General features: G+C 40.3%; 1 protein-coding gene across 2 annotated transcripts in view; it reads left to right on the forward strand.

The window, feature by feature from the left end:
• Window positions 1-202: 202 nt before the first annotated feature.
• The window catches only part of ATP7A (ATPase copper transporting alpha), a 60,453-nt gene continuing 44,583 nt past the window's right edge, over window positions 203-16,072 (forward strand). The window contains exons 1-3 of one of the 2 annotated variants that reach the window (XM_072124363.1): window positions 203-370; window positions 9,801-9,938; window positions 15,303-15,774. In XM_072124363.1, the coding sequence (XP_071980464.1) occupies window positions 9,825-9,938; window positions 15,303-15,774 (586 nt within the window). In that variant the 5' untranslated portion in view covers window positions 203-370; window positions 9,801-9,824. Of the gene's footprint in view, window positions 371-7,604; window positions 7,798-9,800; window positions 9,939-15,302; window positions 15,775-16,072 lie in introns of those variants that run through there. The other variant, XM_072124364.1, reaches the window with a different exon arrangement.

Genomic DNA, 16,072 nt, shown 5'->3' on the forward strand with positions numbered 1-16,072 from the left:
CTACCCCCAATATACCCATGTTTTAGAAAACACCTTTACTATCATAACAGGGGCTGCTAGCTCCCATGTGCACTGGTCTCCCTCCATGTCTCCTGTGCAGCACATGTGACCACAGCACATGATCTGCATGTCATCTACATTCCACCGTCATGTGATGAAGACTGAAACCCCGCCTAATTTTTTGGCCTCCAGTAACCAGGGAGACGGGAAGCTCGGTCATGTGATTGGTATGTTCTCGCGAGATTTTCCATGTCCCGGATCTCAGTATCTGGTTGGCACAAAGTGACAGCGCGGCTCGGGGGTCACGATGTGGAGTTACCGCAGGAGAGCGGGACCCTCCCGGAGCCGCCCCAAGGTGTGATCTATGCAGGTAATCTCTCTATTACACACTGTAGCCTCTGAACAGGCCATGCTGGTACTTGTAGTTCTCCCGACGCTACTGCTGCTACGTGCTTCATCTGTAGAGTAATGTTCATTTACTATCAAGGCAGAAGCGTGACAGAGCAGAGGAGCCCCATTCACTACCTGCCTCCTATCTGTCTATTATGTAGCTATTGCATGTCTATGGCACATCCTGGTAGGACCTCCTCATCCTGTAAGTACAGTATGTAATATACAGATATGTGGTAATGGTTCATGTCTGTATACACATCACGTCAAGCAAAAGCCCTTGTGATATTTTTCATTTGTCTGATCTATCTGCTCGGTGACATTATTACACCTAGGTGTTGGTATGTGTGCTTGCAGTCTTCAGTGGTGGTGACATGGGAGATACTTGTCCCCTCTGCAGTATCACAGACTAGTTATTCCCATGCTACAGGATAATATAGGACGGGCACTATCTTATTTGAGTAGTTAGAAGCGAAAAGCAAAGCTGATAAATGCCACAAGAAAAAGTCGTGTGTAAAAAAGCTAGATAGCTCTTTATCAAAAACACTGTAAAATAAATGTTTAAAAACAATTAAAAGGTTACAAGTTCCCTACATGGACCTGGTGATGTCCCCGTATCCCAAGCAGCCAGCCTCACATGCTCAATTCTGAGACTAAGTATGCCCATGTCTGGCAGTCCCCCTCCCTATAGAAAGGGACATAAGTACCCAAATTAAAGCTGTCCCCTTCATTTCTTATTGGCGCTCCTTGCAGAGTAGAAGCAAAGGTGCAGAGGCTCATTGACCTTATAGGTTTATTATTATTAAACATGTATACATTCTATAGTCTTATACTATGGGGGCTTATTTCTATCTGCTGTCACCAGCTCCCCGGCTGCTTTGGACTTTCTAGATCTCTTTCTTTCTAGATATCTGATGTTCCTCTCCTGATGTTTATTGTCACGTAGCCTTTATGTTTTTTGTATCATTTGGACATCTGTACATTTACGAATTCTTAACCTTATATTTACAATGGATCTCCATTTTTATTCTAGCAGCTAAGTGTAGGATCTGCCGCATAGTAACTTATCAGTCGTGTATCAGATGTAAATACATTTACCTTGATAATTAATCTACAAAGACCACACTGGCAGACCATGGGCATATGTTAAAAAATGATTAAAATAGGGCAAATGGACAGGAGTTTTGTGTGAAAATATCCATAATTTCAGCCACTGCAGTCACTGTATACACCTTATACACATTGGACTAGGGTGGGGATTTTAGAGTTCTTTAATCCCTCTGCACATCATTGTGTATATACTGTCTCATTCAATGTTTTATAATAATAGCTTTCATCACCGAGACAGATAAGAGAGGAGAGGGAGGGTTAATTTGAAATTAATCTACTATACTTCCACTGAATCCAAGATCATAGAAATGTTCCCTCTGTCATATATAGACCAAACCATTGCATGTTACCGGATTCTTCCCCTAGTCTCTGACCAGAGAATCTGTTTTGCCAACAGGTGGATGTATAATGGGAACCCTTGTCCCTATTCTTAAGATGTGCTTTATTATGCTCTATTGTTCTAGAGATCGGTGATGGTTGCAGCAGCTGTCCTCCCACTGCTCTACAGCTTATATCTCATCCTACATATGAGAGGATGGATGAGATATGTGTAATAGGAACAGTAATTTCTTTGTCTCCAGTCTATTTATGTGCTATAACTATTAAAGGTTGGTTACAACTCTGCAAGTTAGCAGAATAGGTTCTAAAAACTAGCTGCTTCCTGATCCCCTTATCCCGTGGATAGGGGATACCTTGCAATCTTGTACAACCCCTATAATGACCTAACCATTGGATAGCTCATAACCAGGTAATCATTAGAGGTGGGAGATCTGTCATCTTTGGCGATTCGCTGATTGCAGTAGTACCTTTGGTTTCTCTATACTAAGGGCAGAGTCTGAAGTCGCCCACACCAGGTCCAGCTTTCAGCCACCCGAGTGAGTTTCCCTTATAATAAGCTCTGTTAATCGTTACAGACCGCCGTCCAGCTCGGTCGCCAGTTTACTGGGGTTGTAGACATTGGTGATAGGGGCACAGGTGTCCTCTCCTTCCCAATCACCTTTGGCCCCCCATCCTATGGATGGATTAATAATAGCAATAGTCTAGAATCCTTTTTTAAACTGCACAATCTTCATGTGACTGTCCCGAGGAAGTCCCCACCTTCTCTTTGTACATGTAACTAGTCATGTGTCATCCAGCTGCCTCTGTTTTCTCCTTCACTCTTCCACACCCTTCCAGATTATGGGATTTATACCTTTTTTTCCACACCCTCTCCCTCTTGTAATTTCACATGGAATAGGGATGTGCATTTGCATGTCCTTTACTGTTTTGTGTAAATTTTCCATCATCTCTTTATAATTTTGGTTGTGTTTCACACTTGCAAATTTACGATTCATCAGTTTCATTATTGAATCATTTACTAGCAGACATTATGCAATTAGTAATTTTACAGGGAAAACTTGTTATGGAGCACCATGACTCTTCTTTAATTGCTGTCAAGTTTTATATCCATGTATCATAGACATGGCATACTTATGGTTATTGCTGCTCTCGGGTGTACCTGACAAGTTCTAATACCATAAATGTATCCACGGTAGTTTTATTATTTGTATGGGAGGTAGGAGCTGGGAGTGTGAATGTTGGAGAACGCTTTACATTGTGATCTTGATACAAAAACCTTTTACCTAGAAGTGTGGAAACTTTTTTAAAAGGACCCTGTCAGCAGTTTTGATGAAGCCAAGTTACCAGGATGTACGTAAGCACCTCTGGTCCAAGGAAAAAAGCTTTTTTTTTTTTTTTTTTTGAAGCATTTAGACTATAATCTAGATCAAACCACTGGGGGTGAACTTGGGGAGAGGAGGGGATACAGCTGTTGAGTTTAGGGGAAGCATATGGATTTAATAAATCTGTTTGTTTTAGTAAAAATATTGTTATAAAGATTTTCTAATAATATTAAGTGGTCTGTTTACTATAAAGCCCTGTATAATGTTATTTTACTGATTTTGTTAATGAGAAGAAAACCTTGCTAGTGGCATCTTGTGGTACTGGTGTACAGTATATTGCAGTATTTAGAGCCAAAATATCGTATTCCTAGTCCCCTAGTCATATTTAAATAATAGATCATTTTAAACCTTTTACTTCATAATTTTACTTAATTTTATAAATGTTTTAGCTAATAGTGATGATCATTATAAAATTTCACAGTGTGGGCGTGGATTTTCTAAGCAGACCCTGATCGCGGGTGTTAACCCTGTTAAAGAGGACTTGTCACCTTTAAAAACGCACTAGGAGCTACTAAAGTAATCAGCTAATAGTGCTACAACAGACACAGCAGTGTTACACTGCTAACGTTAAATAGAAAACGCCAGACCACGCTGTAAGCGGTTGGGCATATTCATGAAGGTCCGAGGTTTCTACTTCACCCCAGGACCGCCCCTCCTACTCCATAGGCCGGCGGTGACTGCCGAGCTTCATGCAGCAGTCCCTGCCCCTAATCCCGCCTCATCATTAATACGACGGACTGCGTACAGTGCGGTCCGGCGTTTTCTATTGTACAGCGCGGTAGTGTTTGCTATCATTAGCGGAGGAATCCGTTAACGCCAGCAGTTTTACACTGCTGCATCTGTTGTAGCACTATTAGCTGCTTACTTTAGTATATCCATGTATCATAAACAGGATTAAGTTTGGGCTTGTATACATGTATAGTGAACTGCTTGGCTAATATTCCATTTGCTAGTGATTTCATTTAAATTGCTCAGTACAGCAAATATGTATTTCCAGCTCTAATGTTTGCATTCAGTGAGAACAAGGAAGGGTTGATTTATTTATTTAGGTTAATCCGGAAAATCAATAGTCTATTGCAGGAAATAAGGAGGTCTTCACCGCTTATTCTTCCTGGCTGCTTAGTCTTCCTTCTTTTACTCTCTTCCTGCTGTAAAATGTATCTAAAAATCTAGATCAACTTTGTAAACCTAAATAGGACTTCCTATGACAGTGATGGCAAACCTTTTAGACACAGAGTGCCCAAACTATAACCAAAACCCACATATTTTTCACAAAGTGCCGATGCAACAATTTAAGCAGTAACTTATTACTCCCTGCTCTGTCACAGGTTTAAATTGTGTAGGCACCTGAGGACACCAATACAGTAGAAAGAAGGAGAAGAAGTTTGGTTATCATTGTAGCTTCCTTCTGGGGTGATGGCAAGGGTGCCCATTTAGAGGGCTCTGAGTGCCACCTCTGGCACCCGTGCCATAGGTTCGCCACCACTTTCCTATGACATTAAGGGGAACATGTTACCAGTTTTTCCCCAATTTAACTGCCAGCCCCTCAGGTAGGGGATGAAATTTCCTTTCCTTTCTGCAAAATACTTGTATTCTCTATAAATTCTGCAGCTTCTTTTTTTAGAAACTTCTGATTGTGCTATTCTTCTGTTAACTCTTCTAGTAATATACAAATAAATTGACCACTAGGGTGACCAAATCCCGACACAACCCTTTAATGAGGAAATGGTAATATTTGATACTTTGCCATCTCTGGCAGTACCATACATCTGAATAGGGTACAAGGTGCCATATATAGAGGATACATGGAACCCCTTATCCCTCTTAACTGACAACATCTTTAACCCTATGGAGATCATATGGCATTATCTGAATTAGGGTATGCTAGGTATCCCAGAATATTGTTGAAATAAAACACATTTGCCGGGCTAAATCTTTTGAGGTAGTTTCTGTTTTTTGGGGGGGATCTACAGGTTATTAAATTCATGCGTTCTCTTACTTATTCCTGCACTAATGGCTGTCTTACCCTAAAAAGTCTATCTTTTATCTTTGGATTTGAGGCATGAACTAAACTTTACCCCCTATTGCAGTGATGGCTAACCTATGGCACTGGTGCCAGAGGTGGCACTCAGAGCCCTTTCTGTGGGCACTCAGGCCATCACCAGAGAGGACTCCTGGCATCTTCCTGCAGTCCCAGACAGCCCAGGACTTGCTGTGCACAAAGCTATTTTAAAGTGACAGCTGTACCTGGGACTATTTTCTGCTTTATTGGTGTCCTCAGGTGCTGGTATCAATGAAAACTGTGACAGAGAAGGGAGTGTAAATCACAAATTAAATTTCTGTGCTGGCACTTTGCGATAAATAAGTGGGTCTTTGTTGTAGTTTGGGCACTCGGCCTCTAAAAGGTTTGCCATCACTGCCCTATTGTATATCTTGATGTCAACAGAATACCTAAATACCTATATTCCAGGTATTGGCATATTCCATGTATGCAGTGATGGTGAATCTTTTAGAGACTGAGCGTCCAAACTACAGGCAAAACCCTACTTATTAATTGCCGACAGGGCAATTAAACAACTTATTGTTCCCTGCTCTGCCACAGCTTTCTATAGAAATGGCATCTTGAAGACACCCATAACGTTGAAAGAAGAAAGGGAAATTGGGATAATCATTGTAGCTTCCCTTCAGGGTCCTTTTGAACAGGAAGAATCGCGGGGCAAGAGCTCTTATGATAATCTAACCCTGTTCTCGCCTCCTTACTCCTCCTACAGTCCCAAGAAGCCCAGAAAGTGTTGCTTTAACCCCTTCCCGACTTGCGGCGTACTAGTACAGCGCGGGCCGGGTCCTGGTGCATGGAGAGGGCTCGTGGTCTAAAGCCCTCTCCATAGCTGGTAAGTTTTTGCTGCATATTGCAGCAAAGGCTTATCGGTAACACCCACAATCGGTGCTAGCACTGATCGCCGCCGGCAATGCTGCCGGTGCCTTCAAAAAGATGGTGGCGCATGGGCGACGGCATTTTGCAGCGGATCGTCGCTCCCTGTGACATCATCGGGGAGCGGTAATCCGTTGCCATGACAGCCTCGGGCCTTGCAAAGACCCGAGGCTGTCTCTTTTTAACCCATTCATTACTGTAATCCCCATATACTGCCATACTCCAGTGTGGCAGTATATGGTAGGATCGATCAGACAACCTAGGGTTAAAGTACCCTAGGGAGTCTGAAAAATAGTAAAAGTAAACATAAAAAAAGTAAAAAAAAAAAAAAATTATAATAAAAAAAACTAAAAATTCAAATCACCCCATTTCCCTGGAACTGATATAAATATTAATAAACAGTAAAAATCATAAACAAATTAGGTATCGCCGCATCTGAAAATGCCCGATCTATCAGTATATTAAAATGGCCGAAAATGGCAAATTTTTTCGCCATTTTTGAAAAATATAAAAAAAAATCTTTAAAAAGTGATCAAAAGGTCGCACAGTCCTAAAAATTATAGCAATGAAAACGCCATCAAAAGTCGTAAAAATGACACCACCCACAGCTCTGTACACCAAAGTATGAAAAAGTTATTGGTGCCAGAAGATTGCAAAATTTAAAAAATAATTTTTGTACAGGAGGTACACACACAGATCTGAACATGGAAAAATGAAAAAGTTATGGATTTTTGAAGGTGGTGAGTGAAAAATGGAAGTAAAAAAAACTAAAAAGGGCCAGGTCGTTAAGGGGTTAAAGGGCTTCTACCATTAGATATACCGATGGCAAACTCCGATAACATACCTATTTATTGATTAGTTTTCTATCCTACAAAGTTTTTATGAAATCCTGAGATTTACAGACTGACATCTCTGCTGCTGGCTCATTTGCATATTTTATAAACTTTTTTTTTTACAAACATGCCACTGTTTCAGGATTTAATTAAAAAAATTCTAAGAAAGAAGACAAATCAATGAATAGTTATCTTGTAGGAGTCCATCATCACTATATCTGATGGTAGATGTCCTTTAAAATAGAGGTGATTGCTGCCGATCCTGATCATCCAGTTATATATGGGTAGATGGGTGGATGGTTCCTCTTCTGTTATGTGTCACACAACGTGACCCAAGTGCCTTGACATACAGGAATGAATAGGGAAGTTGTATCGGCCAATTCCCTTCTGTTGCAGAATTTCTGCAGATTACTGGTAATTTACACTTTATTAAATGTGTTTACTCGAGATAAGGAATAAGCCGCTTTACTACAAATTCCTTTAATAAGCAACCACAAGCCTAGTTATTTAGCACCGCCTCATTGGCCGGCAGCCGACGTCCTGGACAATTACATAGCTTTGGGTGCAGGTGACATTTACACATTCGGGCTGCTGTGTGCCTGCTGCCACTTCATCCTCCATAGAGAAATAGCAAGGGCTTCTTATTTTAGTTAGGAGTTAACTGAGGAAATCCTAGATGGGGATCCTGGGAAATACAGAATCTTGTGTAGCAAATTCCCTTAACATTTCACAGTTCATTTACTTTGCTACAAGGACTGTTATTTGTGCAAGGATCTCCTGTTACTTCCACGGTCCAGACCATTGACGGCTGGTAGGTACAACTGTTACAATCCCTGGAAAGACTGGAATGCTTAGCAAGCATATTCTGACATGCCAGCATAAGCTTTCTAGAAAATAGCTTAAACCAGTAGAGAAGATGATACTAGGGAATTTTGTAGTTTACTTTATAATTGCAATATGTTTCTTTTTGTATACTTTATTTATAGACAAAGAAATTATATCCCAATGATATCAGCTCATGATATACAAATTCTCATTTTTCATCACAATAGGCTACATTCAGACGGCCGTTGCCCGCTGTGTGTATAACAATACATGTTATCCTATATCCTATCCTATGGAGTCTCATGCTTAGTAATTATATAGTACACAGATAATACCATACCAGAAGGATGGATACCACACCATATGACCATATTTCTGGTGTGGTATTACCTGTGTACTTCCTGGTATCTATCCTTGTACTAAGCATTATATGTTTTTGCTTGCTTTTACATGTAGAATGTTACTATATATAATTACTAAGCATGAGACTCCATAGGATAAGATATAGGATAACATGTATTGTGATACGCACCCTTTTAATTGTGTTTTGATGTTGGCTACGTTTTAATATTAAATTAGATGATTTAATAAAGTTTGATATTGTATTTATCTATTGCATAGAATATTTTTTTTTATTGCTCTAACTTTTGGTTATTTATATTTGCATAACTGGGGGTAATTTCCTATACTTGCCCATACCACCTGGTTATATTACTTTTGGATACTGATACCTCATTTATATAGCTTATGTATGATCTGTTTTACAGAATACAGAATTTGTTTTGTGAGATATTCTGTTGTTTTTGCTTGTTGTGTTGACTGCGATGTTTAAGGGCAGGACAAGTTGTACTTTTTGTTGGTACCATGCAAGGGTAAATGTTAATTTTTGATCCTGTTTTTATTGGGTTGTGTGTGAAAATATTGTAATATTTGTGTGCTTCTTTTCTTTTTTTTAACCCCAAGACATTCACCATACAGGTTCACCATTGTTATGGATGCAACAATACCAAAAATGTAGTATTCTTGAGGTGATACTCGCTTTTTTAGGCTAAATGTGTTTTTGCAATGGATGGGGCGTTAAGGGACTTTTATTCTTTTATATTTTTTTTCTACTTTTATAAATGTTTTATTTTGTCCCAGGGTGGGACAAAAATCACTGATTCAGTGTAATATACTGCAATACTGATGTACTTCAATATATTACAACTGTGAACCTATGTAGGCTGACAGGCACACTGTTAGATTGTGCTTTTCAGCATCAACCAACAGGCACTTCGGTGGACCCCACAGCGGCCTTGGCAACAATCGGCACCCCTGTGCCCAGCATGGGGGGTTGCAGGTTACACGGGTGAGTAACTGTGGTGCTGATCCCAGCAGTTACATACAATAATGTTTTTTGCTTTATTAATAATTAATAATGACGTATTAAAGTTTACTATTATCACCAGCTCTATTCATTTCTGCAATTAAAAAAAACTTCATTGGTTGAGTTTTCCAGGGCAAATGTTTAAGAGTTAATCATGGTGTCCTAATATAAGAAATTGTTATGATCATATCACCTCATCATGCCGGGTCCTTGTTTTCTCTCTCTATTGGAGATCTGCTGAAAAGTAGCATTATTCGCTTCAAGTTATCTTGGTTAAAGATAGGAAATGAATAAGTCTATGTCTGAATTGCATCTTGGACACAGAGTTTCAGATCATAGATAAGCAATGCACGTCGCAGCCGTCCTAGAATCAAATTAGCCATCTATTCCAGAGCTGCTGGAGGGCATTGGTGACATCAGTAGCCCAGACTATTACTATATTATCTTCACAGAGGAGGAGTGCGTGGTGTGGCTGGGTGTCCAAGTAGCAGCATCGGATACTGATTTTCAGTATATATCATTGCAGCTTGGGACATCCAGGATCCCAGTGCTAATGCCATATCCATGTATTCTTGTATGCTTTTCTTCTGTGTGTCTTACAGTAACCATTCTGTTTCCTATAGTCTAGTGATTAAAGCTGGTTGAAGATGGCTTTGCGAGCGCTGAAGGCTGTTATCCCCGTGGAGGGGATGACCTGCAACTCCTGTGTCCAGACCATCCAACAAAGGATCGGCAGCCTCAATGGAGTTCATAGTATCCAGGTATGTTAGTTTTATATGGCTCAATTTAATTCAATAGCTCTGTTTTACAACCATGGTTGTCATTGACTAGTGTCTTTAGCTGTCTCTTAGTTGTCTTTTGTGCTTATTTAGCTGTCTTCTCTAATAAATTAGTTGAGTATGTTAGTGCAACAACCCTGCCGATGTATAGGGTGGGTAGTTGTTGCAAATGGCACCCTCTCCATGTTTGAAGCTGCCTAGGGAGACTGATCACCTCGCTAGGTGGTCTTCAAAAGTGGGGAACTTCGTAATTGCAGCTTTAACCACTGCCTGGGAGGGAAACAGTTAACATAGCAATTGTCTGTAACCAGTGATATGATGTGTTCTAATTGTAAAGCAAGCTTGAAGCTGCTTGGACAGTGCTGCCAACCCTTGGTCTTGGTTTTTAGTCAGCATACTGAGAAGCAGGTCCAGTGTGGAGCTCCTGCAGCGCTACCATCCAGACACACTACCAGGAAGTGGAAGAGGTATCTCAGGCCAACTGCCTGACACCTTCGGCAAGTCAGTAGACAAAGCTCCAGAGCAGATGTCCACTGTCCAGACTCTGCTCCATCTCTTCCAGCCCAGCCTGAAGCTACTACCAGGCTGTGAGCATATCTTCCTTTGGACCAGATATCTCCTACCAGCTTTCCAGACTGCTGAACCTGCTGATGTTGATGTTAGGAGTTCAAATGCCAATGGAGTTCAAATAAAGAACCGCGAGTTGATTTGCACAACGTGCCTCCGTTTGATCCCTGTATTAGACTGCTTCACCATCAAGGGCCCCCATCCTCCATCGCCCAAGGATTCCCATATACACCTCAGGGGGAAACCTCTTTCATCAGCCTCTCCCTCTACTTTTCTTGCACAAACCCCCTGCTGGAGATCTGCCAGGCTTTAGGCCCATCCTCCGGTCCCAATACCAAGCACCGTGACCATAGTGCGCCCAAGGCTGCAAAAGCCAGCCACTCTAGGCCCCAGCTGTCTACAGCCACAGAAGAAACGCTAGGCCCCATGGGGGATGTTGCATTAGTTTTGTGCAATCAGCGTTCAGCCTTGTTCTCTTGTGTGTCACAGATTGCTAAATGGCACAGTTGGTCTTGGATTGGGTAGAATCCTCTTTGGTGCTGACCACACAACAAACACAATAAAGAAAAGATTTAGCTTCTTGGGTCCCAAAACCAATTTTTATTTTTAACTCCTTAAGGACTAAACTCATATTCAGCTTGAGGACCAGCTTGATTTTTGAAATCTGACATGTCACTAAGTGCAGTAATAACTTTAGAGCGTTTTAACTTGCCAAAGTGAATTTGAAATAGTTTTTTTGTAAGAAGTTGTACTTCACATTAGAGGGACATTTTACTTGATACTCTTTGCATTTATTTATGAAAAAATGTAAAAATATTTGAAAATTTCCCAATTCTCAGATTTCTAAATGTTATGCTTTTCAAAAGATGTTTTTAACATCCAAATTAGTAATGATCTTTTACCATATGTCTGCTTTATATTGGCATAATTTTTTGCCATTTTATTTTATAAGGATGTTAGGAGATTTACAAATCAAACAGCACTTTTCCAAATTTTCTAGGAAATTTCCGAATTTATTTTTTTCAGCAGAATTTTTTTTTTAATGGGGGTTTTGAAAGTCCTATTTATTAGAAACCCTGGCAATGCAGCCCATTTATAAATCGCCACCACTCAAACTATTCAGAACTGCTTTAGTCAAGCCGTCTAACCCTCTAATATTCTCATGTGATTTAAAATTATATGGAAGTTCTATTTGAAATGTGCAGAATTTGACAATAAAGTGTTTATTTGGTTCCAAAAATGTACACATTTATGCTGGCTAAAAGGAGTAAACAAATCTCAAAATTTGTTGTGCAGTTTGTCCCGTGCATGGAGATACCCCACATGCGGTTGTTACCTGTTGTATGTGGGATAAAGCATGGAACAGAAGGGAAGGAACTCCAATGAGATTTTTGAGGGCAGATTTTGATGTAATAGGTTTTAGGTGCCCTGACACATTTGAAAAGTTCCGGAGGTACCAGAATAGTGGAAATCCCCACAAATTACACCTTTTTTCGAGTACACTCGAGTATCTATGGCTGGCTATATACTACTGGGGGCGGGCTGGCTATATACTGGGAGGCTGTGACCAACGCATTTCCCACCCTTGGCTTATACTCAAGTCAGTAGGTTTTCGACGTTTCTGGTGGTCTTGGCTTATACTTGGGTCGGCTTATACTCTAGTATATATACGGTAGATGACCTTTATAGTGAACCATTTTGAGGTGGTAATACCCCATTGATGAAAATTTATTAGGAGGGATTCAAATATAATTAACTCTGGAATTGACTTATCTTTTTTTTTTGTTTTGCTGTTCACTGTATAGCATAGATAACATGTTACTTATGTTATATGGGTCAGTACGATTACGGTAACATCCTATTTGCATAGCTTTGTTATGTTATGAGTAGTAGCTCTGATTTTTTTTTTTTTGTACTTTTTACTGGTATTATTTGTGGTAAAATGTGTTTCTCCTTTATTTTTAGCATTTTTTTAATAGTGCTCACTATGCGGGTTCAGTGACTATTTATTTAATTTTATTATACAGGTTGTTGCGGTGATACTTGATTTGTACCGTTTGTACAGTGATTTGCACTTTTTAGGTTTGAATGGGAGTTCATACACACCTTCCTGTCTCTCCAGCGCTGAGTCATAATTTCCTGCTGTAGGCCCCTTTTATTCATCAGAGCTCAGACAGGTAAACATAGACCTGTACACTGACAGTTTGCAGAGAGCACAAATGTAAGTATCAGGAATGCTGAATCAATTGATGAACATTCAAGGATTATTATTAAAGCAGTAAAGTCACATGGGCAACTTATGTTAAAGTGGCCAACCCCTTTAAGCCCCACAAAAGTGTTATCCATGGTAGGGAAAGGAACACACTGACATACTTCTATATTCTGGGAGATTTAGCTTAATCCAAAAATAAGAGTTTTGAGCTCTGTATTCGGATGAGCTGTGAGAATCCTGCAGCGATGATCTCTCCTGCCTAATGTCCCACAGTTTAAAGACCTAGTCACTAGTTAAGTTGGAAGCTGCTGAAAATCTCTTAAGATGATGTACTCTCTGCCCCTGTGGCTCTTTACAGGTTTTTGTTTGCTCTGTTCAAAGTTCCTACTTGTGTAATGCTGAATCTACCAAAATGTAAGATGGTATCATTGAGATTTTCACAAAGTCCTGGTGTCTGCTTGTGGCTCCCAATCCACTATATGCTCACACGGTCACCTGAAAAAATTGAGGAAATGAGGAAAAATACATCCTTGCTAAAGCAGTTTTGAGCATTCACTTCCTGGCATCATCTTGACGTTTCAGTTTTGGCTTGATGCATGTGATGTCACTAGAATATCCATTGCAGGACAAAGACCATATGCATAACTACCTTGGTGGCTCTGGAGGGCATGTGTGTGTGCCCATAACTAGCATAACTAGCCTTACAGATTGAAGCCTGTGCCAGACACAGTATCTTGTGGTTTATCACCACCTGCCATCAAAACAACCGGTGTGATTCACGATGTATAATTGAGCAATGTCATTCTAATTTATGGTGAATAGCTACCTAAGCAGTTTCCTCCTTTTTAGTTTTGTCAACAATAAAAATGATCCACTGTATGCGTGTGGTCCGAGAGTACCTGAACACATCCCACCACAGCTGTGTCCCTTCGCTTCGCACAGACATTGTAGCTGCCACTTCCATTTCTGATTTGCTTTTAATTGAATCCTCATCCAGCAGCCGATTCCTTCTAATTGCGGGTACATTGATGGCTACAGGGCACGGAAGAGGAAAATATCATAGGCAGTAATGAGCAGCTAGGGATTAAATTGCCTTTTACTGACGTTTAACAAGAAATTGATTATTCTCATTGTTCGAATTAAACTTATTATGTGTTGTGGTGATGCGTCTCCTGCTGGGGCATATAGCTGAGGTTATTTATTTTTTCTTCTGGAACTTAATAATAAAAGTTTTATTTTATGTTTTGACTGCAGGGCAACATTCAAATTTTCATCCTAAACTTTACTATACCTTAATTATGGAAATCACTGCACATATTTGTAATTGAGCTCATGGATCCAGGTGTAAAATGTAGCCCTGACACATTACAGATGATCAGCACGTTTTACTTTGATCAGCCACAGGGTCCAGCTTTTTTGGGGTGTTATAGGCTTGCTGAATAGCCAATAGGTTACCATTTAATACCACCCAGCTTTAGAAAACTTGGGCAATCTCTATCCAGGAATGATAGTTGCAAGATATTACAGTGACTTCTTCATTGCTCCATCTCTAATGTTACAGAAATGGCTCCTTTGAAAAATAAGTCACATATTACTCTAACAGCACTAATCTGGTTATGAGAAGTGCTGTGGGCCTCCCAGCTATAGGGTCCTGGTCATAGCTCTGCTGCAATTTTGCAAGTTTGAAGACGTGTGAACACAACCTGAACCCACCGAGTTTTGTATAGAAACAGTAAACCCAGATTGGAGGGAAAGCTGTTTTCATTTCTATTCTATCTAAAATGTAGAAAGTACAGCAAGGTGCCTTAAACTATAATTTGGAGTTGTTGCCCCTTCATCTTTCCTGCCATATGCTTCCCTCGCACTTGCAAATTTAGACTCCTTAAGGTGAAAGCTCCCCCTTCCTGCCCCTTATTGGTAGCCTCACACAGTCAATCCAGTTCTCTATGCTACATTGATAAGAAGAATTTACTCCAAAACATTCTAGTCTGTAGTTGGGTGTCTATTCCTTCAGGAAGAAGCTTTATGGTTTGGCTATTATCCTGAGTCATTTAAAAGGCTTCAGAATATAAGAGCAAGTTCCTGGAAGGACATTTGTTCATGGACATGACCTCCATCTGCAGCCAATTTATGGTCACAAATGTCCGACTCTTAGGAGTCTCCTACTGCACTTTCCATATATACTTGAGTATAAGCCTAGTTTTTCAGCACAAAAAATGTGCTGAAAACCCAAACTCTGCTTATACTCGAGTAAAAAAAATATAGGTTTTACCAGGTTTTTGTGGTAAAATTAGTGGCCTTGGCTTATACTTGGGTCGGCTTATACGCGAGTATATATGGTAGATTTCTAAGTGCAGCCATTGGGAGCCTCTCATAAGAGTTCAAAAGTATTCTTACATTTAACTTCATAGTCTGCTATTATTAAGAAAATAAAGTGGCAAAATGACAGGTACGTCTGAGTACATCTGACAAAACCGGTTGTGTGTGCTCTTCATTCATGTGCTGCAGATATTTTTGGCTGGCTTGGTTGTTCCTGTGTTTTATTTGGCTTCTGTATGTCTTCTCAGGTATCGCTGGAGGGAAAAAATGCTGCAATTATGTACGACCCTACACTACAGACGTCAGATTCCCTGCAGGAAGCTATTGAGGATATGGGATTTGAGAGTGCACCTGTTATCACACCCCCTCAGCCTGTACCTACAGAGAGCACCTTATTCCACACGTCGTCTGAGCAGTCTATAGAGGACATTTGCACTGAGCTCCTAAAGCTGAAGGGAGTCTTGGATGCTTCGGGCACAACGGACCAAGCCATCAGTGTCACTTTCATCCCCACAACCCTGAGTACTGACACTATCATCCAGCAGGTTACAGGACTCTCACTAGAAGCTATGGGTACAAATCGGATCTCTTCAGCTGCTCAGGACTATCAGACTGGAGATGTACTGGTGAAAATGAAGGTGGAAGGCATGACCTGCCATTCCTGTACAAGTACTATAGAAGGCAAAATAGGGAAACTCAAAGGAGTTCAGCGTATCAAAGGTAATATGTTTTGAATGTTATTTCTTATGTCTTAGTTATCATACCACTTTAGTATACCATGGGTTTAGTTCTGTCCTAAAATAATAGCTTAATGCACCGCCACTTAATAGTGGCATGCACGTGCAACCTTATGTATTAGATAATATTTCGGGGTATCAAATGAAAATCCAGTTACACCCATATGCAAGACTTACATGACTGATGTATACAATGCAAACATTCCTTAGAAGAGTCATGCAGTAAGCATCGCATATGGGTGTAACTTCCAGAAGTTGTGGTATTCCTGGATTTTCACTTG

Source organism: Engystomops pustulosus, chromosome 9 (genome assembly GCF_040894005.1).
Source record: "Engystomops pustulosus chromosome 9, aEngPut4.maternal, whole genome shotgun sequence".
Taxonomy (NCBI): domain Eukaryota; kingdom Metazoa; phylum Chordata; class Amphibia; order Anura; family Leptodactylidae; genus Engystomops; species Engystomops pustulosus.